This window comes from Strix uralensis, chromosome 15 (genome assembly GCF_047716275.1).
Source record: "Strix uralensis isolate ZFMK-TIS-50842 chromosome 15, bStrUra1, whole genome shotgun sequence".
In the NCBI taxonomy this organism is placed as follows: domain Eukaryota; kingdom Metazoa; phylum Chordata; class Aves; order Strigiformes; family Strigidae; genus Strix; species Strix uralensis.
In genome coordinates this window covers 12544559-12568728 of record NC_133986.1, presented here as the reverse complement: position 1 = coordinate 12568728, position 24170 = coordinate 12544559, and the positions used below count along the sequence as shown (strand labels likewise).

At 49.4% G+C, this 24170-nt stretch overlaps 1 protein-coding gene across 1 annotated transcript in view; it reads right to left on the bottom strand.

Annotated features, from left to right (window-relative positions):
• Positions 1-1726: 1726 nt before the first annotated feature.
• Positions 1727-24170, bottom strand: part of BAHD1 (bromo adjacent homology domain containing 1) — a 40590-nt gene continuing 18146 nt past the window's right edge. Inside the window, exons 2-7 of the mRNA XM_074884957.1 lie at positions 15975-17627; positions 12442-12803; positions 10310-10469; positions 9240-9316; positions 6408-6499; positions 1727-5000 (exon numbers count right to left, since the gene is read on the bottom strand). Coding sequence (XP_074741058.1) covers positions 4811-5000; positions 6408-6499; positions 9240-9316; positions 10310-10469; positions 12442-12803; positions 15975-17610 — 2517 coding nt within the window. The 5' untranslated portion in view covers positions 17611-17627 and the 3' untranslated portion in view covers positions 1727-4810. The remainder of the gene's footprint in view (positions 5001-6407; positions 6500-9239; positions 9317-10309; positions 10470-12441; positions 12804-15974; positions 17628-24170) is intronic.

Here is a 24170-nt window from a genome sequence, read left to right as displayed (position 1 = left end):
CCCTGAGGGGATCATCTCAAAAACACCCCATATTCAAGGCAACCCGGGAGTGAAACATGCTGCAAAACCCGGTTCTGCTGCTGCTGCACCGTTCCCCGGGTTGGCAGAATGGCAGCCAGGACCCGAGGCCCGTGTTAGGGCTGTGGTGACCGTGCCCAGCCCATCTGCATTCACCCCACAAACCACGCTCGCTGTTCACTCCCCTCTCTATAATTAGGAGCTAATTCAGCGTCGGTAACAGACGTTACTTTTTCTTCCTGCTCATTTTGTTCCCAGAACTTATTCTCTCCCTCCCCAGGCATGCAAGGGTCCAGCTCTAATTAATACACGGCATTATTTATAGAGTTAGCCAACTCTAAGGCCTGGCCGCCCAGTCAGGAACTAAACCACGTCGCCTCCCACCCACACGCAGATGGTGGGCAGCGCCTCGCCGCAGGAAGGGCACTGAGCCCTTTCTGAGGTCCCCACGGTTTTGGGGTGAATTCCTTGATGCCCCAGCAAACAAGCATCCCTGCCACGGGCACAGGCACCGCCAGAGGAGGGGCCACAGCCCCAGGAAGTGCCAAACACCACCTCAGCAGGGAGTGAAAAATCATGAAAGCTTAAGAGGAGCCTTTCCTGGAAACTGGGAGGCAGCCAGAAAGCGTCAAGCGTTCGGTTGGTGCTGCAGGACCAGATAAGGTGGCCAAAACGCCAAGTTAACTACAGCCGAGGGGGCCAGGCTGGACCAGCCGGCTCCCAGATATGTGGGGAGTGTTACAGAAGCTTTTATTAAGGAGAGATTCCCTTGTGGGTGGTGAACCCCCACATTCACTCAGTGCCAGGCAGGGAACCCTGAAAAAGCCTTTTTTGCTCATTGAGCCGTAGCGCAGAGCCCGTGACAGCTCGAGGAGCCACTGCTCAGGACTGTGGGGGAACAGCCGTGCCACCACCCAGGGACCGTGCGAGCAGTCCTCACCGAGGATGAGTGCGCAAGAGCACTTGTAACCCTTTTGCACACCCCTTGCGCATGCCAGCAGCTTCGGCCTCACACCCCATGCCTCGCCATCAGCGCCCGCGGGCAGCTCTCACCTGGGATGAAATGCGGATGTTTCCATCAGGCCACCCAGCTCCCATTCCTCACAGAGGCGCTGGCCCCGCCGCACGATTCCAAGTGGGTTATTTGATTCCTCTTCGCTCTTGCTCCCAGCTCGGGCTCCTCACGGCCCTGCTGGGACCACCTGTGCAGGCTGCGCAGCGGCCGGCCCCGTCCTCAGGGCAGGTGGGTGCCACGCAGCCGGGCCACGCCAACAGCAGGAGCTGATGCCACCACACCAGCTGTCCGCTGGCTCCCAGGGACCGCGCTCCCGGCGAGGTGCTTTCCTGAAAGCAATGTTCCAAAACGCTTCCTTCCAGGGTGCCCAAAGAACGGGCGGCTGCGCCGAGCCTCGCCCAGACAAGCTTTGCCACCAGCACCTTCCCTGCCTGAAAGGCAGAGGCTTAAATATCCCTGTGACAGCAGCTGTCAGGAGCAGATTGGCAAAACCCATGTCACCCCCAGCCGAGCCCCCGGCCACTCGCTCCATCTGCACCCAGAAACCCAACAGGAGCTGCTCCCCGGGCCGCGTCCGCATCGCTCACTCCGAGCCGGCTCCACGCTGGCACCTCCCAAGGCTTCCAGCTCCTGCGCCCCAACGGGCCCGAAGGGAAAGTTCAGGCAAGGAAGAGAAGAGCAGCGCAGCACGGGTTTGTTTTCTAAATCAATACGATTTTTCAAATTTATTTTTTAAGAATTACTTCTAATATATCTTTCTCACAGAAGGAGGGTATAGGGAATGTTCTCATTCCATCTGTAAACACTGAAATACAGATCTGGGAAACCAGGGAAGAGACACAAAAAAGTGCATTTTACAAAATTATCAACTAAAATATATTTTACATGTATTACGTTTCAATTTAAATTCTACCGACTGCATTTTCAGTTTCAAAAAATATTTCCATATCTAATAGATTAAAAAAGCATGAAATATTTTCATTATGGATAAGACATTTCAATTCATTTACATGCTGTTTGCACAACAGCATAAGCAACCACGTGAATCTCGAACAATGTTCTTGGCCTGAAGCGGGTTCTAACATGAGAAGAGTCAGGATTTGTCCTCTCCAGACACGGGCCAAAGCCCGGCCCAGGGTGAGGACGGTTTCTCTTCTGCCTGGAGAGGAGCTGGGACAAAGGTGGGAGCAGGGGGGAGAGGGGTCAGGAGAGTTTCAGCGAGTTTCTGTGGTTTCCAAGGCTGGGTGTCAGACCCTTCCCGGACTGCACAGCGATGCTGGGGGTTCACCCACCTGGGGGGCTCTCTGAGTGTCCCGCAAGCGAGGGCACTTCTGCTCGAGGAAGGCGGGCGCAGGCTGGGTGCCGGGGGGTCACGGGTGGGCCCGTGGGGCTTCCCCACACCTCCCATGTCTCTGCTCTGCTCCCCCCGCACCGTGCAGCCACCATCCCCTTCTGCGATGGGCAGGAGCAGCTCTGCTTCTCCTGCCCTCCCCGCTGAGGGGAAGAGCCGCTGAACAGCCTCTCACGGTAGCACCGGAGGCCCCTTTCCCTGACCACCCCCTCGCACCCCCGCAGCACTTCCCTCCCAGTGCCCCAGAAGCGCTCCCAGCCCCCAGCGTCAGCCGCCTGACCGCATCGTTCCAAGAGACCACCAGTGCCCAAGTTAATTGTTAAGGAGAAATCTGAGCAATTACTTTGACACTAACAGTATCTTGAGGTATAAATGAGATAAGAGCAAATTCCCACTCGCACACTGAGGATCAAACCTCCCGGAGGTGGGGGTTTTCCCCTGGGCTAGGCAGGCAAGAACAAAGAGGGCTTTTCCAGCATCCTCTGCAACACTGAGCAGGAATTGTCCACCGACAGCAGGGAGACGCATGCCCTGCTCACCCACCGCAGCAGGGCCAGACCTTGTCGTCTCCTCGCGAGTCATCGTCTTCTGGACACGTTCCCCTCTTTGGTATGTAGAGAAAAAAAATCTCTGGAGAACTCCTGTGTTAAACTATTTCCACGTAAGGGGTTCGATGCCGTGGGGTTTTCTCTCTCCAGGCCAGGCAGAGGTGCAGCCGTTGGAGCTTGCCAGGGAGCCCCCCCGCTCCCCGTTCCCACCGCGCCGGCAGCTATGGGGAGCACAGGCAGCGCTACTTCCACTGACAGAACAACAGCAAACCAGTATGAACACTTCCACCATTTCACACTAGTTCAGAAGCCCCAAAAGACCGGAAAAATGCAGATCCCTAGTTTCAGTGAGTGACTCCAGCCAGCAGGAACCTGGGCCGAGACGGTGTTAATTCTCCTTTATGTTAGTGCAATCTAGAAAGGGACTCCCAGCCTGGCGCGAGCGACTCAAGGGACTGTTACACTGTCCTTTGGTTTGCTTTAGAATTAACTCCAACAGTTTGCATGAAGATAAACTAATGTCTATCTAGGGTCTATACACGTAAGGCAAGAGGCAATATCTGTGGGGCTCGGGTCGCATTTGTCGGTGCGAACCTTTACCAACGCTCAGTTCCTTTCAGGAGCCACAAAGCCACTTTGGTGAGCTTGCTCGGACACCTGGATGAGTCTGGAGGGGAGGAGGCTGCCAGGCAGCGCTGCCGAGGGCCGCGACAGTCCGCCCAGGGTCAGGGCAGTCACAGAACGGGACGGGGGTACAATTGAAAAAAGCTGAAAACACTCAAGAAAAGGGTTTGCCATTCCACCCTCTGGCCTCTAGCTCCTTCCCACTGAAGACGTATGGGGTTAAACAGGGACTGTAAACAGTGTTACAGGAAAATGAACCAGGAGAAAGAGTAAACCCACTTCTATCGCTACGGCCCCTAAGCCACAAGAGGAAAAGAAGAGAAAAGACTGTTCTTGCCAGCAGAGCCCAGTGTGTGCTCCCAGGTCCTGTGGCTGCTGGCACTGGGCTTTACGGGCCACGAGCCCCTCTGGGGCACAGCTGGGGCATCGGCAAGAGGCACAGCTCTCCCTGACACCACGCTGGGACGGAAAGCCTGTGATCCTGCCAGCTCCCTCTCCGCCCTGCGACGGAGTGGGCTCCCGAACCTGGCTGCCAAGCCCCAGCCCAGGCAGTGAATCGCAGAACAGCAAGATGAGGGGAAGAAAGAGATGAGGGAAAACAGGGGTCACGCCTCTTCCCCGGGCAGAGCAAAACCAATTCAAGCATGGCATGAGGCTACTCCGCGTCCAGGCAGCTTCTGAAGCAACTGCTGTATTTTGAAGCTGCCCTCACCCACTGGGAATGCTCAGAGCCTGTCCTGTGGGACAAAGGAGCCTCCCGTGCTCTGCCACGGGACCAGGCTCAGTCCTCGCCCTTCCCATCAGGGCATGAAACCACAGAACTGTCACAGCTTGACTCACGCAACACGCCACAGCATCCCTCCCACTCCTGCCCACCACTCCCACCAGCGATGGCTCTGCATTCAGTTTACTGGCTTTTATCCCCTGCAAACCCCTCCCAATATATGCATCTCTAGATACATATATAGATATAGATTTACCTATGCAAATACCTATATCTATATACATACATTTATTTTATAAGTATATATTTTCATTTATGCTTTTAACGAAGTGCTGTGCTTTCAACTGCTGCCTTCCCCCACAGGGATCTGCTCCTGCTCACGTTTTTCAGTCCGAGGAACGAGCGCTGGGCGCTCTCGTCCGCCAGCAGCATGACGCAAGTCGTCAAGAGCGCCCAGACGTCCCAGACCCTCGGCCCGCGCCGGCTCTCGGTGCTGCTCGGCCTCGCCGCGGTCCCACCGAGGAACAGGGCTACTGTGGGTTCTTCAAGATGCGCCCATGTCGGAAGTCATAGACGTGACGACAGAGGAAAACCAGCTCGGGGTCAGTGTCCTCGGGCACCTTGCGGTGCAGGGGTGTGGAGTACTCTTCCGAGGGAGGAACCATAATGGTTTTCCTGCCTGGGATCCCTTCGACTCGACGCTTTGCCAAGGCACAAAATCTGCAACGATATTACATAAGAAGAGTTGGCACGGACTCGCTGCATCTTCCACAGTTTGTGTCAGCCTATCTCGGCTAAAGCCACAACCGTGGCTGCCCAGGGGGAAGGGGGGGAAGGGGAGGAGTGTGGAGGAGAACGAAGCTTTGCTCAAGAGGACGTGAAGCAGCTATTGCTCCTGATCCCACCTGAACTGCAGGAAGCAGCACAACAGTTTATATTTCTATACTGGCGGATGCCATACAGTACAAAAGATGACTGCAATTAATCCACCTTGCTTTTACGACTTTGGCCTCATTTTTCTTAATTAGCCCCAGAAAAGGCTTATGCATCAGGCTGTTTAGGCAAAGGAAGAAATCAGGATGCCTTCAGGGAGCATCTCTGAGGCGACCTTACCCACAACAGCATGAAAACATTCCTGCCAACAGCTATTCCAGAGGACTGGGCTGTTAGAAAGGAAATGAGCCGTTTGGATCCAAAGCTGAGGGGTTTTTTGGTTGATTGGTTTTGTGGGTTTTTGTTTGTTTGGTTTTTGGTTTGCTTGGGTTTTCGCTTGTTTGGTTTGTGGGTTGGTTTTTTGGTTGTGGGATTTCCCCCCCCCCCCCCCCCCCCAAGTTTTCAAAAGAAAGAGCAAAATTCAGCTTATAAAGTTTGTAAAACAGTTTGTTTTTAGGAATTCAAACAGCAGAACCATAGGCCAGGAGCAGGAGGACTAAATGCGTTAGGGCTTAAATGCCCGCTCTGTGATCTGACTAATAAGATGCCCCCAGCAAAACCGAAGAGACTTAAAGCCCTGTTCTGCATTCTGGATTTGTGTGTCCGTTCAACCCCTACTTCCACGCTGCCCTGCACACCCACCCACCAAGGGACAGCAGTCTCGAAGACGGATACCTGCAAGTTCTTGCTGACAAAGTTTCAGTTCCATCAGCAAGAGCCTGACACGAAAAGCCTCAGTCACTACTTTGAGTGCTGCTGCTGCTGCCCGAACACGCAGAGCCATGCTCAGAGATCTGGCAGCAGCGCTGACACAAGTGGATCAGCAGGCTTCTCGGCTAGCTATGGCCTCTGGGCCACAGGGCAGACAGAGCCCTGCTTAGTTTTTAGCTCAAGTACAGATTTTCCTGCACTGTTCTTCACGTGCTGTAGTACCCAGGTCTGAGCACAAACATTTGTGAGCCCCTTAACGCATATATATGACATAAAACAGACTTGTAAGGAATCTGGAGCAGAAGCAGCACCCTCAGACCAAACTCGTAGGTAGGGTGAGTGTAATTCATCCAGCTCCTGGTAGGCTAGCGTCTGTAGGGCTGGGACAGTTCTGCTGGGCGATGGTTGGGAGTGGGAAGAGAGGCAAAAGCTGGAGTAAGCTGAAAGTCTGGGGCACAGCAGCGAGTTCAGAGCACCACCTACCTGCAGTACTCTGCGAAGGTCAGCACATAGCACTTCTCCTCTATGCAGGCAACGCTGTTCTCGTCCTGATGCCGGGATGCAAAGATCTCATTCTGTGAGAGAAGAAAGGATGCGGTCACCCGGCTGGCCAGGAGCCCCAGGGAGGTAGGGCCAGCTCCACACCTTCACCCACCACCTTAAAGGGAAATCTATCAAAGCATGCTCATAGCAGATACTCTTCAGAGCCAAGAGTTCATGTAATCCAGACACCAGAATCATAGAATCATCTGGGTTGGAAAAGCCCTTGAAGATCATCCAGTCCAACCATGAACCTCACCCTGACTGTTCCCAACTCCACCAGATCCCTCAGCGCTGGGTCAACCCCACTCTTCAACCCCTCCAGGGATGGGGACTCCACCCCTGCCCTGGGCAGCCCATTCCAACGCCCAACAACCCCTTCTGCAAAGAAATACTTCCTAAGAGCCAGTCTAACCCTACCCTGGCGCAGCTTGAGGCCGTTCCCTCTTGTCCTGTCACTTGTTCCTTGGTTCAAGAGACTCATCTCCAGCTCTCTGCACCCTCCTTTCAGGGAGTTGTAGAGGGCGATGAGGTCTCCACTCCTTCCAGGTGTTTTGGGACCCATGTATAATGTGCACCAGAATCTTATCCAGCAACACGTGAGCAAAGCACTAAGAGTTCTCCCATCATTTCGCGCGGCCCAGCACACTTTGTGAGGCCAGCACTCCGAGTCCCACACACGCTGCCAGCATTACAAAAACACTTGAGCAGCCAGGCCGCCTCCAGCTACCCCAACTCAGCCTCCTCTTTCCTCCCGGGGCTGACAGCTTGTGGCCACCGCTGAAATGTGTCCTGGGAGACGAGCTTTTGCAATGCTGCACTGGAAAAAAATACAAGCAGCCTTTTGAAAGCGCTATTGCGAGGCCTGGGAATGACAACGAGTCAGGTAAGAGGAAGGAAGGCCGAGTCCCTCAGAGAAGGTGCTGCAGAGGCACAGAAAAGCCCCTGCAAGAGGTGCCTTTGCTCCAGCTTCCCCAAAGTCTGACTCTATGCAGACTCCACGTGGAAGGAGCCTCCAGAGCGCATCCAGCAAACCCAGCTAGCAACGCTGCTGCAGGCAGGTCCACACAATCCTCCGAGCTCCCAGGGATGGGCTTCACTCATTTCCCCTTTCCTGTGCTGGAAACCCTTCCGATTCATTTGTATCGCTAAGGACTGAAGTGGAACTTAAATACCACTTTGCTGTCTTTACTACAACCCTACGACCAGTCTTTCTAATCCACCTCTGTATCAAAGCTAAAGGAATCTCCTCTCTTCCAACCCTTCCTCATCCCAATTCCATTCAAAAGGCTGGTTTAGTGAGGGAAGCAGCAATAGCCTTTTTTCCCAGGGTAATTTAGGAAACTTGGCTCTGCAGCAGGCAGGATTGGTTAGATATGGGGCAACCCAGACAGAGCCATTTGAAAGAATTTCAGGTGTGGTTAGATCAGCAAAGATGATCTCTGCGAATAGGATGCTCTGCACAAGTCTGGAAGCGTTACCTGCAGGCTTTGTTTCTGCTCACAGCCCCGAGGAGGCAGGCTGGAAGTGAAGACTCAGGAAAGGGTCACCGTTTGGGGACAGGCTTAGTCAGAGAAACTGAAAATGCCACACCTCGCTTCTGCACGTTGGGGTTTTGGTCTGCTCCTTAAATCAAAACTATCTGAGTCATCTTTGGCAAGCCCGATCCAGCTACTCAGCCCAAACGGCACTCTCATTTGAAGTCTTGTGTAATTAAGCAGGTGTGCAAAAAATTGGCTTAATTCCTCCTGGCCAGACTACGGGCACTCTCGCTACACTAAAACACAACTGGATAGAGTCACGCTTTGTCTATGGACCACAAAACTATAAGGAACCACATTTTGGTTTAGAAACTCATCTGTGCCCTGCAAGTCAGGCAGGTACAATTCCTTGGCTGTTCCCCAGTCCTGCTCTCATCCCCTCCCTTCCCTTTTATTTAAAAAAAAAGTGAAAAAAGGGAAGAGACACAAAGTATTTTGGTGGGTTGAAAACAGCAGTAAATCCTCCATTCTCAATTTAAAACCAGCTTGTTCTGTCACCCAACACAAGCCCATGCAAAGCAGAGCAAGGCGTGAAGACATAATGATTCACACGTTTTTCCTTTTAAAGAGCGAACTCTATTATACTGGCACAACATCCTTGAGTCAGTCTTTAATTCTCATCATAAATCTATACAGGGTAAGGATGATGCATCCACGCTTCTGCACAAAAACAAACAAGTTTCTGGAGTTTAAGAAGCAGATTAAGGGATTTATGATAAAAAAGGCAGCCTATGATATCGGGATTCCAGTGTACTGTGGAATTGCAGCAGGAGCTTTTGCACCAAGCTCCGCGTTTTTGGGTGAATTAGAATGCCCTTTTTGGAAAAGTGTCTGATCTTGATTCAGTATAAACTCACTCTTCTTTACTCCTAAGGCAACAGTAAAAACAACTTTTTACTTAATGCACAGGATTTTCTCAGATTAAAGGGAGGAACATTAAAACTTAGAGGCAGCCACGTAAAGAACGCAGCAGCTTCTACAGCCCAGAGGTTCTACACATGACAATAAACTGGGGAAAAGCCCATCCATAGGACACCACCACTCAACACATCTGGCAACAGCTGCACCACAGCCAAGAGACAGCTCCATTTAGCTCAGAACAGAAGCTCAGCCCCCGGAGTTTGAGGCCACCCAGGAATGCCAGGAGATACTCAGGCTAATTCCCCCAGTTCCTGCAGAAATACAGAGGCAGCAGGAGACCCTCGCCCCGGGTTTTGCAGTGGGATGGGCTCACCTGGTGCATACTGGGATTGCGGCCTCCCTGAGTGTGCTCCGGTCTGTAATACCACAGGAGGCTCATCATCAGCTCCCCTGCAACAACATTTATTAAAATACATCAAGCCTCCGTTTTCTCATAGCGTTTTCCCACTAACATCCAGTGTCCTCCTCCTGCTTCATCCCTTTCATTCCCATAGCGCTCACGTAGAGGCAGCTGTGCTGTGATAAATATTTCATGCTGAACTAGGTGTCCTTTTGTTACAGCAAGAAGCTGTATGAAGTCAGTCACGTTGCTATTCCATTACACCTTCACCCCCTTCTACTTGTGTTACATCATCACGAAGAGGTCAGGCACAAAAAAAAGAAAGAGCTACAAAAATCAAATGTTTCCATCTGAAAAAAAGTATCCGTTCAGAGCAGGAGCTGGGAAAGATGCTCATCCAAAGCTCAGTACTTCCAGCATTAACTCCTGGGTTAATGGCCAGCATTGCTGTTGCAGGATGACACCACCAAGATGGGCCTCACCACACGCTGATCACTTCTTTTACACATAACTTTTTTTTTTAAAAAACTTTTAAGCAAGACCTGTACTTTACAATATTTGGCATGGCTTCCCTGGCTCAGGTATCGCTAGGCAGACATGGGACCTTAACATCAAAACCTCAAAACCCCGCTACTCCAATCACCCCTTCTACTGGGGTCCCATCAAGAGCTTCTGCTGCACACCAGCTCCCAGCCCAGATGTTGGATTGAGCATCTGAGTAAACAGCAGCTCCCGAGATGTCTGCGGCAATGAAATAATAAAGGAGATCATTGCTAAGACGGGCACTTGGCAGATATTATGTGCTTTCACGACCAGGAAGATTTTGATTACCAGTCCCAGGCTAGTGATTAAAGAGCATTTCAGTTCCTGGAACAATCTAAACGAAAGCCATGGAGCTAATCTCTCCCTCTTCACCACCCAGGCTGGCAGCAGTGGAGTACCCTAACAAGCTCGCCGCTCTCCTGAGATCCATTGTTTCCCCGGTTCCAGCTCACCCTCATCTGTCAAGCGCAGCAGCAATACACACTCTTTTGGCACAGTACCTGTTTTGGGGTCTTCCCACAGTGCTGATATCTTCGCAACGTATGGCATAGATTTCTTCCGGGGTCCCGATTTCAAGAGGACAGTATCTCGTACCCGGATGATCTCCCCGTCTCTCTCCACAGCCTGATAGCTCTTGCGAACGGCCGGCTCTGGTTCATTCTGTACCGTTACAACACATACAAAAAATAAAGCAGCCTGAGTGTGGGCAAAGAGTTAGTTTATTGTTTGCTACCCCAATCCAAGACTCCTTTGGTCCTGCTGCAAACTAAAAGCTTGCCTAAGCCTACTCAGAGCTTAAGTGCTTCCACTCCAAGAGATCTCGGAGGGAATTCATACAGCATAAGACCACTCATGGTGTCTCTATCCCCACCAGGTCAGTTTATAACAACAAAGATCAGGTCCAACAAATTACTTTTTCTGTGGGTAGGGCATTCATAGGTAAAGAAAGTTCACTGAGAAATATTATCCAAGCACTCACAGGTTACACATGGCCATCATTTTCAAATAAAGCAAGAGGCAAAACACAACTATTTCTCCTACATAGTGCTGGCAGTAAGGAGCAGCTCACCGGTGGGAGACAGCAGGTCTCACAAAAGCATGTATTTCTGCAATTGATACCCTTATTTCAAATTAAAAACCAATTACTCCTCCAATTCTGCATGCAAAAAAAACCCAGCCTTCAGAAAAATCACCATTTGCCTACCTGTAGGTGTACATTTCCTTCACATTCAAAGGCACAGAAAACTAGGCATATTTTGAATGCTATGTGACATAAACATTGTTAAGAAAACAAATAAAACATGAAACATTTCACTTGAAGGGGGCAGGGAGCAGCAGGCAGGCATAAAGCATTCCTTACCAAGATTGCTAACATTTCCTTCGTGCCCTCTAACATTACAAAATGATCCCGTTTTGGACTACAAACTTGTGGTTTTATTTTTTAATTTTTGCTCTAAAAATTCATTTCAGAATGTCTGAGCAGGATGGGTTTAACCCTCCTGCCAGACTGCCCAGGCAAAGTCGGAAGCATTACTCGCCAGGACTTAAGGAGATTAAGGGTGTGCTGCTCCTTTCCAAGTGTCAAAGTCTGAGCAACGGCTGCAAGGGGCCCGTCTCTGGCTTTCACAGGCTTCATCCTTGTGCAGCCCTCAGCACCTGTACGCAGCCCCGAGAGCCGAAGCTCTGAAACCCGTCCTGGACAACGCTCTCAGCAGCTCGAGGTCACCCCAAGCCACAGCACAGACGAGTCTGCTCGCACCACCACTCTCCTCACTGCTCACATTTCCTACATGCAGTCCAACGCCTCATCACGCCTTCCCAGGCAGCACGTGGGCCCACCTTTCAAGCCCACAGCTCTTATGTTTTAATAACATGAAGGATATTGCTTTCTCTCTCATCTGAAGTGGACTTTACTGTAGTTAATTAAATTTTCTGGCAGGAAATCTATCTTGCAGGAGCCAGTCTCTGCCCCTGAACGCAACAAATGGGAAAGTACAAACAAGAAATCCTTGAAGGAGTGACTGGCCGTAACAGGAGATAAGTTACAAGGGCGATATCAGGTGCTAGAAAAATTCCATCTGGGAGCCAGGATACTGTCTTGGTCCTTCTTGCTCTCTGGGAGATCCCCGCTGGGCTACAGACACCATCAGAAGAGCCACCACCTTACAAGAGCCACCTTTAGACAACTGCTCCTTCTAACAAGGCTAAAACCTTCCTCAAACAGGTTTGCCCTGACCCAGGAGGAAGAGGCCGGAGGACGATCTCTCTGTAGGGTGGACTCGCAGGTGCCACCCTTGCAAACACCGAAGCCAGACTTGTTCATCATCGTGGCATTTCAGCTGATGCTAGCACAGGAGTAGCAGGTTTTCCTTCCTTTCCAAGCCACCTGTCATGCTGTGCAAGGTAATACCAGGGCGCATGAGAAAAACAAAGCCAACAGCAGCTCGGCCTCAAAGCCCAGCCCAAAGGTACCATTTGCTTGTCCAAGAGATGATTCTAGATAGCATCTAATGACCATCCCACCTTGAAGCGAGACCCAAAACGCTCTCAAGTCTTCATGAACTGAGAACCCTGAAGATGCACAAACAGGTACAGCCATACACACGTGAAAACCAGCCCTCCCAACACCTACCACAACGTAGACGGCCTTCTCGCAGGCTGTGCCGACGGGTATCCAGCCATTGGTAGCTCTCCGCCTGCTGATGCGCTGCTGCTTTGGGTGGGAATGGCCTCCCGCTGCCTTGCTGTCGGAGGCGTGGAGACAGCCCGTCGTGTTTCGGAGGCCAGATTTGGAACCGCTGGGAGGCTTGGAGCTCTGTGGACATTCTCGGGCCATGGTCTGAGGATCAGAGTTGGGGGTCTGCAGATGAGGAACGGGCTCTGCAGCCGGTGGCACGCTGGGTACAGGACATCCTGAGAGCGGGTGGGCAGGTGAGGCGGGGTGCCCTGCCACGGGGATTGTGAGGTTCAGCTGGTCCAGAGACTTGCAGCCTTCTAGCAGAAAGGAAGAGACGAGACATGTATCTCATTTGAAATAGAAGACGGCTACACAATCAAAACTGTCCCAAACTACCACCACTTTCCCTTGAAATTCCCTTTATTGCATTATAGCAGTAAAGACACTTCACATTGTAATTTCATTTTGCACTGTCGCTGGATTCTAACTGCAAAGATATTTCTAAGCCTGCGATGCTCCAATGTGTTGCTGCCGATGACACTGCACTACAACAAACCCATCTGAAATCCCCCAAAGTAATGCCAGCCAATAATACACATAAGGTTGGCCAGTGTCCAAAGCAGTTCCAGCCTGTCAATATGTATAAAAGAAATAAAAGGCTTATCAAAATGATGGGAAGGATTAAGCCACACTAGCAGAAGCAGCCAGCTTCTTTCAAAAAGCCAAATTCTACTAATCAGGGAAAATTGAGAAGATTCTCCAAATTAACTCCAGATATATGAAACAACGTGGAACAAAACTACGTTAAGATGATATACACTGCTGCCTTCAGCGAAACCGTGTCCCTAAAGCAGAAGCGTTAACCACGACAGGTTAGGAGTCAGCTGAGGCTGCCTCTCCAAAGCATCCCAGCACAAAACAGGCCCTCAACCCAGGCCAGCGTGTCTGGCAGAAGAGCACGTCGCATTTCAATTACCTCCCGTCAGCAGGAAGAAAGCTTCCAGACCAAAATACAACATACCCCTAGTTCCTAAATCAGAAAGTGTCCTTTTTTGGGGCAACAAAAAGGGCAGCTTCAGGCAACCTCCAGGAGATGCCTCCAGACTGGAGCATGTCCTAGCAGACCTGTGGGATTGCACTGTTGCAGAGCTGAAAAAAAAAAAATCTAAAAGTGAAAAAACATCTGAAGTCACCAAGCTCTGGCTGAATAACTGCTGAGATCCCCTTGCAATAACAGGAAATTATTGCCTCCTGTCTCCCACTTGACCCTCCCTAAGAGGGCTGCAATAAAGCCATCGCTGAACCGCAAGCGTGAGGGCTGCTATGGGCCATCACTACCGACCCCGAGCAGCAAACGCCGCAGCGAGCCACGCCATCAGGATGCGAGTTCAGGTATCCTGCCTGGCCTTGGCAGGCCCAGGACCACACAGCAGTGAATCACCCCTTGAGTATTTTGCTTACAAAAGCAGTTTTCAAGCTTGAACTAAAGCAGGATGAAGCTTCACAGAAGTATCTACTAAAGTTCAGGGAAGCAGTGCAGAGCTGGTCTTGCTGGTGTCCCTGTGACTCCTTACTTGGTTGTAGCCCCCTTCCAGCCCCTCCTGTAGCTGGTGCTACAGCATCTCTTGCAGCCTGTCCTGCCTAGCCCCCACTGCCCCACTTTCAAAGGGCAGGCGGCAGACCACCGGTGGGACGGGGAAAGCAGTGCCTCCCTCCTGCGTACGGCAGGCCACGACCGCCCGAGACTGCGGCCCGATCTCCCCGTTTGCACTACACACGGGTATTTCCAGACGAACATCTCAATTCAGTAAAATAACCCACTTCAGGGAAGGATGAGACTTCAGAGGTGCACACACATAGCCATGCCTAAGCGTAAATACCTGTTCATATTCTAGGAGACCTCCTTATACGCTTCGATCCACAAAACAAAGTCTAAATTATTCCAGTGTTGAAGGCTTTTAAATCAAAGTTGCTCACAGGAAGGAAACCACACCAAGGAAGACCTTAGCAGTGGGGTGACACACCGCTAGTAAATACGTGCCCCTGGAACCACTACGGCCCTGGCCAGCACCAAAAGAAATTACCGAGTTCGCAGGGAGGGCTGAACTCCGAAAACCCCTCTGTTTGCACCACCCTGCATCCTTCTGGTTGCACAAAGTCAGAGGCACCAGCATGCAAAATGTCAGGAACAAAGTAGACTGACATGACCTCAGGGCACTACACAGAAATCTGTCAGACAAGAACACAATTCTGAGCTAGTTGTCTTGCAAGTGTTCGACTTTAAAGAGCACGAAGCCACTAGCGAACACTGTCTAGCTGCTGCTGTAGGAAGCGGCACCATGACAGCAGGGATATTTAGGGAAAACGGAAATTATACTTCAACCAAATGCTCCCGAGTTTCAGCAGCTTCTTACAACGGAAGATGACAAAGCCTCTGAACCAAAACTTCATCCACCTACCTGAAAATCTGGTTTAAGTGGGTAAGTCGTGCCTCCTTTTGACTCGAACACGTGGCTAACTGTTTACACTCCCAACAGCTGAAGAAGCAGCCTCGTCTATAGAGCGAGCCGTTTGCAGACGGCAGCACTGTCTAGCTGGATGGCTTTTACACAAAGTACTGGTGTCTGATAACCCCCACACAAGCCAGTTTTAAATATTTCAAAAGATATTTTTCAATAGCAAAGGCAAAGCTCCAAGATAAAGCACATTGGAGGACAAAGCCTGAAAAACAGACAGAGGACAGAAGATAACCAGGCAAATAACTACATCATCACCTCTTGCACAGTCACCCGTTCTCATTTTCAGACATGATTTAAGGGCAAAGGGACCACCGCTCAAACTAACACCGTCCCCAGCGCTTATAGCACTGCAGTGAAATTCAAGCATCTGTCCTAACAGCAGACTCAACTGAATCGTTACACAGCCAGATCTGATGTATAAAATCTTAGAAGACTGCAATCCCCATACTGCCGGCATCAGTGAGAGTCTAACGACCAAGGCGATGCCTGCTTCCTCACGCCGCTCTGCTCTGCAAGGATGCCTCAGTCCCCAGAGTGAGCTTTTGGGAACAGAGTAACTCAGCCCAATGCGCTTCTGACCCTCCGCTCAGAGCGGCACAGCAGGACGGCGAGAAGCCTCGCAGAGCATGTAGGAACTAAAAACCACTCGTTTTACACAGATCAAAGCTAAGCGGTTAGCTCCAGCATGACAAGTCATGAGTCACCTTCTCACTGCCCAAATCCTTTCACCGATTCTATGCTTTCCACAGCAATAAGACCTTTCAGTGGGAAAAAACCCTCAGGGCTAGAAATGGGGGGAGGTGAAACGCAGATCCTTTCTGAGCCGCAGACTGGCTGCCAAGCCGAGAGGCACCACGCGCAGAGGGAGCTTGCCTCCTGGCAACGAGATACGTTCGTTAGCCACTGTGCTGAACCAGCCCTCTGCTCCTAGGAACGCTGAACAAGATTTGCTCGCACTTTGCACCTTACCTGCTGCAAAAGGCATTTTGTAGGGGTAGCTGTTCCGTCCTGTGTGCACGCTGCTAATCCTGCCCTCTGGCACGTGCACGACTCCACAGACGCTGTAACTGTTAATTGCCGTTCCTTCTCCGCAACAGTACGGAGAGTTACACCAGTGGAGTGGCTGGAAGTGAGCACCTGATGGCAAGGAACCGGGCGATACCAAGAGCCCCTCGCAGGTAGCGGATTGTGAAAGCTCATCCTTGGGGTAAACGGAGCAGTGAGAGTAGCCACTGTATCCACTTTGGCCATAATAAACGTAAAACCCGTTCAGCGGAGTCAGATCCGAGGATTCATAGAGACATCCACAATCCGTGTGATTTCCGGGCACGGGCAAGGGAGGGAACTGCTGCACGGGAAAGGAAGGCTGATGAAATTCCTGTTTGGGGGTTGGGGATTTCTCTCCCGGTCTTCCATACTCCGGCTTCATGGAAGCTTGTCCACCCATAAGCAAAGGCAGTCTGTGGTAGAAACCCTCTGTGCTAGCGTAGGAGCTAGACAGCGACTCGTAAGGGACAGGTTCTGCTGTCCCGTAGAGCCTAGAGGAGTCCTGCTGCTCTCCTTTCCCAAAAGCTCCTAGAGTAAGTCCTCGCCAGCTGTGCTGACCTTCCATTTTTAAGCTAGCCATTTCCTTCTTGGATTTGACACAATTCTTCCTGCCGGCCTTGGCCCATTTGAGCGTAGATTTTGAACAGTGGTTCTCGGACTTGCCCTCTCCGTCCGATTTACTCCTCGGCTTCAGAGGTTGGTCTTTCTCATGGGTCAGCTTCAGGAAGGCCACGGCGTTCAGGCTGGCCAGTCTCTTTGGGGTGGGATGATAGGAGATGGCACCATCCTCCCTCTTTGTCCCATCATCAAAGACCTCATCCAGTGAATGGTCACAGCTATTGCATTTCTGACTGGGCTCATGCCGGTTTTTTCCTTTACCTGTTTTCACAGCTGTTTTTTCCAGCGTAGTCCAGTTGTCACCAGCTTTGCAATGCAAGCTCTTAACGGTACAGTCTCCACCAGCTTTAATGGAGTCCCTCCGAAAACGCCTGCTGGATAATAAGCCATCGTCCCGTTCAAAAAGCAGGTTGTTCACTGCCTCCGCGTTCAGCGAGGCCAGCCTGCGTTTCCTGGGCTCTGAAGGAGCAGTATCAAGGTCTTGCTCTGTCCCTGGATAAGTTATTGTGCACTTTTCCCCAGATGAATCACTCTTCCCTGCTCCCACAGGCTGAACTTGTTCGGAGAACAAAGCAGGTCCCAAACCCTCCATCCAACTGGGAAGGTCTTTTTTTTTACAGCTCTGGGTCTGTTTCGACAGAGATCCAGCCACATCCTCCAGCCTGGTGAGGAGCACTTTGCAGGTCTTTTTGTTCACCGAGGGGAGCAGCCGTCTCCGCAGTGGGTACGTCTTTCGCACTTCGTGCAAATTCTTGCTTTTGTTTGTCCCCACAAACCCACTCGGACAGTTCGGAGCCTCGGTGGCGTCCCCGTCTCTCTGCTCGCCACACTCTGCGTCGGTCCTGTCCATCCTCCTGCTGCCTGTTGGTGATGAAGCTTGGCCAGCAGAACCAGCTGGATGTTTCAGAAGGAAAAGTTGTTTCTTCCGGGCATGCGTCATAGGATCAATGTCCAATCCTGGGAATGAACAGAAGAAAACATCTATTAATATCGCCGAGAGGGACCCGTCTCCTCACAAAGCACCAACTGCCAATTAGGAAATATTTGGGGAAGCTTGTTTCTATACACAGTAGAGTCTTTTTGGGTGATGGCCAGTTAAGCCAATTAAGAAACAGGATGCAATGAGATGTGGTTTAATATTAAGCCATACAACACGATAGTAATTAAAAGCAAGGCGGTGACGGCAAATGCCACAGCAGCTGGGAAAACCAGGGTATGGCCAGAAAGCTGTTTCGCCCAGCTCCCAGCCCAAGTACGTGCCCTGTTACACCGATGCTGTTTCTAACACGTTACAAATTCTCATCAAATCTACTAAAGCTGATCTGAATGCTGGTCTGGGGCATACAGCAGAAATAAATCCCAGGTATTTGACTGCTTGCATGTTGATACAGGCAGGCTGTTTCATTGTCGTTTTCTGAAACAATTAGACAAAAGAAAAACAAAAAGTCCACCTACTCATGTGAAAAGTAAACTTGGTCTATTAAGCAGAGATCTGCCAACATTAATAAATTAAATACATGCAAATCCCTATGCAGGTTAGAACCTGGCTACTCACTGCTGTTGTCATTCCCTACAGTTGCATTTTATAAACGTTGTGGACATTAAACAACCAAACCATCCCGTTTGGCAGAGAAACCCTAAAAATATGTTTATGGGAGGAAAACGAATTACTCATCTGTATGTCATTCTTGACTTTTCATCTAGATGCTATGTCAAGTCACTGTTCAAAACCAACACAAATTACTAAAATAGAGAGATAAGAATCTGCACCCCAACAGGAACCGCCTCGCTGAAGGCATGGCTGAGCAAACTACCACCCAGCACTCTAATGAAGCTGCTGGCAGACCGGACACCTTCAGCACATCTGGACTTTCCCTGCCAGGTGGAACATGCCAGAAATAGTCCTGCCCTGATTTAGAGTAAGAGGGAATTTTTCCTGCGAATGCCCAAGGCATGTCAGCCTCAGGAGGAGGATGGCTCCTCCAAGCAATACATCTCAAGAGCTCTCTGTGGAAAGGCGGGGAGGAAGCATCAAAGCCAGAAGAAATGGAGACAACTGCCGACTGCCTTCCCCCAGAGCCGCAGCCGCAGGGGCTGTGCACTCACCCAGGCACCCACTGAGGACATCCCAGGCTTCCCAACCACACCATGAGCAGGAGCGTGCTGCTACACAGCCTCTAAGTATTTAGTAAGGAACCAATACGAGACGAGCAGCACCGTCCAGAGAGCCCCTTCAGCCATGTGCCGGCTTCCCGAGTTGTCCCGCAAACTAAATCTTGATTTTCAGTTTTCCCATTCCATTTTTAGCAGAAGGGTTACCACATCTTTGTACTCTTGTATTTCAGCTTCAAGCGACCTGCAGCAGGCTTGCGTCAGGTTTTTGAGGAATTAAGCAATTTTGCAGTCTGAAGGAACACATGTTCACATAAGAAGCTGCATGTCTAAAGCTAAAAGAGGATACAGGCAGGTGACACTAACCTATAAACATTTTAAAAAGTCAGCCTAATCGAGTGATACTGGAATAGATTTAATTAAGCCTGTATCTGAGCATTAGAAACAGCAGAAAAGGACAATTGCTTGCATTTAATGGTATTCATTAAATAGTCAGATTCCCTTTATTGGCACCAAGGAGTCAGTCTTCGTATCAGCATCAACCTAGGCACGGTTCGATCCTCCCTGAAATCAGGTATTTGCTGGAACACCCTCAACTGATACAATCAACACCGGTCTGCCACTGCTGAGGCTCTTAATTAAAGCTAGTACTGCTTTTGCAGTGATTAGAACAAAGCTACCGAATTAGAAGAACTGTTCATTTGATATGGTTTAATCAAGCTGATAATTAGATTATCTATTTGAAATAAGCCCAATGTGTTTTAATTGACTTGCTTATATATGCATTAACTAAAAGAAACTTAGGAATTGAAAGCCACTGTGGCTTGCACATTGCTTTTCTAGATGTCAGGCTCTTCCTGATATATTTTGGGGTCCCTGACCCCTTACACCCTGTTACACACAGGATACCTCCCTCAGCTAGTGCCTAAACACGCATGGTCTGTGGGGAGCAAACATTTATGTGCATTCAATGTTTTCCTGATAAGAAAAACAGGTTCTGGAAATTAGGAGGATGCTTATCAAGTCAGACAGACAATTTCCTCCAAAACTGGAATCCTTCTTGCACAAGAGGCCAAACTGACCACACGCAAACTCTGGAGTTTGCAAGAGGGCTGTAATTTAAAAAATAAATCCAGCAGAGTAGGGCTTGGCAGTGGTACACCAGGCATCCTATATAACCACACCCTGGGGAGGGCAACTTTTCCCAGGCATACAGACCAGTGGTTTTCTCACAACTCATCCTATTTCCTGTTGTCCCTACCGAGAGCCTGAGCCTCTGGCAGAGGTGCTCAGCAGAGGTCAAAAACCCAAACCAAACAGCCGTGGCTTGCCTTAAAAACCAGGATCAGCCCCCTTTCTCTTTCTCCTCACACTTTCACAAGTGGCAGTCTGACCTTCTGGCCACTCACCACACATCCTGCACTTGCTGGGGCTTTACAGCCCGTTAGTATTCGAACGGATTAGATTATCTATCAAAAACCGAGTACTACAGACATGACTTTGTTCGTACCACATCTGCTCTAAAGTTAGAAAGGGTCTGGTAGAGATTGAAGGGAGGGGATTTTTCCACCAGTGAAGTAGTCATTAACAGCACAGTGACCGTCTTCCCTGTTTGACCCCTTAAGGAATGCCAAAACAAAAAAACAGCTTAAATATCTTTTCTAGAACCTAAGCATAGGAATGCTTTAAGCAGCAATACCCAAGATGAAAACTGATTCTTCTCCTCCCCCCGCCTCCTCTTTTTCCTACATACATTTCCCAGAACTGCAAGAAATCACCTCCTTTCTCCCAAGCCCAGACGCAAGACCAGTCTTCCAGCACGGAACAGGTAGCACCGTCTTGCCGTGTTGTCACACATTTACAGCTAATCCTCTAACCCTGCTTTCATCACTGACAGGCTGCAACCAGGAACGTCAAGAGAAACACTCAAGTTGAACATGCAAAGATGACAACAGAGATATCGAGGAAAAAACATGCTTTAAAGCAAGAAGAGCACAAGATTCAATGCGATCCATTTTAAGAGTCTCAGCCGCATAAGCTCTTTGAAATGACAAGTTCTTATGCACAATAGTAATCAAGCAATCACAGGCAGCTGGTGTTTTTTACTTATTATTTTTTAATAAAAGGAGGTTATGTCTGCATAGATCTTCTTGGCATCTGGTCTCTAAGTTCTCTCCCCCACACTCGGGGGTCAGCTGCTCTAATACTACAAAGCGCTTATCTACAGATGAAGAACTACATAGCCGGAAATTTGTGGAAGGACAAAATAAGCCAACTCCACATATTTTGGCATTACAGCCAAGCAAATCCTTTAAGTGCCAGCAAGGAAAACACCAGTACCATCCAACAACACTTCCACATGACTGTAAACCCCCTGAAATCCAGCTTTACAGCAGAAACACAGGACAACATGCAGAAATACAATCAAAGTAACTTAAGCAAATGCAGAAGTCAGCATTACTCTCAGTTTCCACCACAGATTCCTTGGCTAAACAGAAAAAATAAAATAAATTTAAAAAAAAAAATCAGCCAAGTTTCTCACCAACCTACTCAGTCTGGCGACCAAGAAAAGGTCGTTCTGCCAGATCACACCCCACTACAAAACTGAAGTCCAAAGTCAGGCAAGTTGTTTGTTGTCAAATGCACGACTGAATCCCATTTGCTCTGTGCTGGCTCAATATTATCAGTATGTTATCAGTGGAAATAAACCAATTTTGAGTGGATCAGTAACAAAGCGTGGTTAAAAAGGTTCAGTTTCTACCCCAGGAACTTCCCCACTATATCACCCGGTAAAACCACCGCCATGAGCCGCAGAGTGGTTTGAAGAAGCTGGAGCATCGCTTATCCTCCCAAGTACTTTTTCTGATGTAATACTTTAATGGAGGCAGGAACAACCAGGTTTAGCGACCATAACGAATCTTGTTATTCCAGAGCTATACACAACATGAACTTATTACAAACCATCGTGACCAGTGGTGGGGAGGGGGGTAAGATACCAACAGTTGGTTCCATCCCACAGAAGCCAAGTGCAATGTGTTAGATCTGTTCCTCTACATCTCTTTTGGAGAAACTCTCTCCCCTCTCCGCAGAAGTCACTCTCAGCCTGGAGAAAATCGTGCATTTTTCTGTTCTCCATGATTTATCACACACCGGTGCAGAGGGAGCCACCCTGAGCCTTGCTACAAGGCTGCTAAAGTGATGCCACGGCCAGTTTTGGAGAGGTACTGTGACAGGCACGAATCAAAAAACTACTAAACCAACAATTCACCCACATGGCAAGCACACATCCAGCAACGGGCACCAAATAGTCTTACTAGATTGCTCTGCTGAACAAAAGTAATCTTTAGCACACTGGACTACTAAGAGCCCTTTCCATGCCTACAAAATTGACTGTATTGCACGGATTGCTTTGCTAGGAGGATGCTTCTGTTCATTCCCTTCTTGGCAAAAAGCACAGAGCAGCTCAGGCTACTGGCTTATCTCTGATCCAGCAATTCCTTTTCTTTCCCCAGCATAACATGGAAGTGGAGCTTTTGAACGCTGCTCAAAATGAAACCATCCAACAGTCAAGGGTATCGTGCCTCAAAATCAGAGTCACACCAAGTTTACTTACAGCGAGTATTGTTCTCATTTCAGCTGGGAGAGTGTCAGAGCTCTTCATCCTCCTTCCACCTTTGCATTGCTTTGCAAAGCAAAGAAGAAAAACCAACTGTGCCCAGAAGTCTCCAAGAAATCACAAGATAATCTGAAGAACGGAAAGTGAAGATACTTAAGACAGAACCACCCATTTACAGCCTGCAGCTGAGGAACCAGATTAACAGTGAGAAGACATTTAGGTACAATTCTTATCAGAAATGAAACAAGCTCAGTGAAGCACCTTGGTCTAACCAGCTGCATCCAGAGCCCACAGAGCATTTTAAAGCTAGCTGGAATTGCTGCCTCCTTCCTCAAACTGGACTAGTTCTGAAAAATTATCTCGACAGCTGTTGAACCCTAACCAGATCAGAATAAAGAAAAATTTTTAAAAAAACAACACTGGTCCAATTTTCTGCTAGAATAAAACCACTACCCAAACAGCAAAATCAGAAGAGAGTTGATGCCTCATTAGTAGGAAAATAAGCAAGTGTGTTAACAGCTGCATTTTCTGTAATCACGCAGCTGCAGCATCTGTCTCTCCCTCTCTATCACTTGATTGCAAGTGAAATTAGAAGAAACTAGTCTGGGACTACCCATTCAAGCACCATTTCCTTTCCAAAGCTTCACTACAGAGATGCACTCGTTCCAAGGAGACGATGCCAAAAGCACAGAAATTTAAAGCTTTTAAAGCTCCTAATCCATTTGGCACTTCAGTAATATACAAAGAGTTACGACAACATGAATCTTCCTTTCTGTGCACAGCATCGTTTTGTCGACTTTCAGCCCCAGTCTACTTCAAGAAGTTATATCCATTTAAATTGGCACAGCTTATGCTATGACAACAGCCCTATAACTGTAAGTATCTGGAGGATTGGCTCCTTTCTCCCTGCTGCTTTTACAGTCGAATAATTCTCAGTGCTATAAGGAACGTGTTGCATGAAAGAAGCCTCCCAGGAGCTCTCAGAAATCCGGATAAATCACAGAAGCGTCAGGTATCCCAGGCTGAATCACCTAAACGCTGCGCAAGTCCCACCAGCGGAAGCATCGCTTCAATCTCCAACATTTAGAAAAAAAACTGTAATTCTTGCAGGCTGCAATTTGTCTTCCCAGGGTCCAACCCCAATTTTTCTCCGGAGGCCCATCGAAAGCTCCATCATCCACATGCTCTAGGGTAAACTGTTTATACAGAGCTAATTAAACTGCAGAAAAGGCTTGTTCCTCCCGCTCATCAACACAGCCCTAGCCATTCGCCAGCACCTCCTGAAAACCACGTGAATACTGCACCGGAGGACACAGCCCAGGCCTCTGGAGCTGCAAAAAGGCTTGGAAAGAGGGATCTGGGGCAACCTCGCACAGTTGAGAGAGGATCTCTGGCAGTTGTATGGGACTAGGCTCTGCTCCACTCCCTGGTCCAACACCAGTAATTATAATGTCGTTGTGAAAGCTTATGTGCTCCAGCCACATAGCTGGGAGTGTTGCGGAACACACGTGGCCGTGATAAATTACAGTGCTCAAACAACTGCAATTATAACTCGATGCTTTAAAAAAAAAAAAAAGGTGCTATACCTGTCTGAAAGCAATGGCAAGCTGAGAGTGAAACACGCTGGGGTGCAGTCCCTACTTGCAGGGCTGACCACTTGCATAAACATGAGCTAGACCTGGTAACACCCTGGCAGAGAAGTTCCCCAGCTGATTTCTCGGGAGGGCCTGTCCTAGCCCTGATTATCTGGTTTCAAATCTTGCCTAGTGGCA